At 37.6% G+C, this 1,217-nt stretch overlaps 1 protein-coding gene across 1 annotated transcript in view; it reads left to right on the forward strand.

Moving 5' to 3' along the window:
• Positions 1-612: 612 nt before the first annotated feature.
• The window catches only part of LOC107557124 (collagen alpha-1(XXVIII) chain-like), a gene marked incomplete at its 5' end in the record, with an annotated part of 19,242 nt that continues 18,637 nt past the window's right edge, over positions 613-1,217 (forward strand). Inside the window, one exon of the mRNA XM_016240454.1 lies at positions 613-1,166. Coding sequence (XP_016095940.1) covers positions 613-1,166 — 554 coding nt within the window. The remainder of the gene's footprint in view (positions 1,167-1,217) is intronic.

Here is a 1,217-nt window from a genome sequence, read left to right on the forward strand (position 1 = left end):
TTAAGGGGGTCTGAATACTTTCCGTACCCACTGTATACTATTGCAGTTTTGCTTAATATTTTGAATTAAATTGTATTTTTAGATTTTCTGTTTTCATTTAAATTTGAGTAATTTTATGTTTTTTATCATTTTTATTAGTTTTTTATGTGCCTATATACTGTAGTTTTTATTCAGATGTAGTTTTAGTTTAGTTACATTTAGTTACAAAAATGCAATGTTGGCTAGTCCACTTGCTGAAAGAAAATAAGTTAGAATTTTTTATATTTTATAAGTTATTTGTTTTATTTCAAGTAATGATTTTTTTTTTCATGGTTTCAGTTTTTGTTAACAATAATAACATTGGTATTTTGTTTTGATTGATTGATTGACTGATTGATTGATTAATTGATTGCTTGACAAAAAAGACAAAAACATCATGAAACACCATAAAACTCAAATCTGCATGACACCAGGAGACAAGTTTGATATCAATATTTGGTCACAATACACACAAGAAACAAAGTTGTCTGAAAATGTTATTCACGTCAAAATCTGACGTGTTGTGTCTAAATAACAACATTTATATTTTTAGGTTAATGTTTAGTACTTTTTTGTAATTTTTCCATCTTTCAGATGAGGACTGTAATTTGGAACTGGCATTTTTGGTGGACAGTTCAGAAAGTGCCAAAGACAATCATGCCCAAGAGAAGCGTTTTGTTACTGATCTCGTTGACCGGATCCAGAACATCCGACTCCAAACCGGACAGGGCTTGAACTTTAGAACTGCTCTCCTTCAGTACAGCAGTCATGTGATCACTGAACAGTCCTTCAAAGATTGGAGGGGCGTCCCCACCTTCCAGGACCGCATCGCCCCCATGCCATACATAGGGCACGGTACCTACACCACCTACGCCATCACCAACCTTACACGCATCTATCTGGAGGAGTCTGGCCCTGGCACCGTGAAGATGGCCATTCTGCTGTACGACGGCGAGTCGCATCCCAAGAATCCAGATATCTTCTCTGCTTTAGCTGATGCCAAGAACCAAGGGATTAAATTCTTCACAGTAGGTTTCACATCCGCTGCCAATGTAGAACAGCTGCGGATCCTGGCCAGTCCTCCGGCTGCCCGCTACGTACACAACCTACAGGACAAGGGCGTAGTGGACAAGATTGTCAAAGAGATTGTGAGTAGTGCTTTCCCTTAGGAAATAAAAATCTTGTGTTAACAGTTTTTT

Source organism: Sinocyclocheilus grahami, unplaced genomic scaffold (assembly GCF_001515645.1).
Source record: "Sinocyclocheilus grahami isolate Dianchi unplaced genomic scaffold, SAMN03320097.WGS_v1.1 scaffold590.1, whole genome shotgun sequence".
Classification (NCBI taxonomy): Eukaryota; Metazoa; Chordata; class Actinopteri; order Cypriniformes; family Cyprinidae; genus Sinocyclocheilus; species Sinocyclocheilus grahami.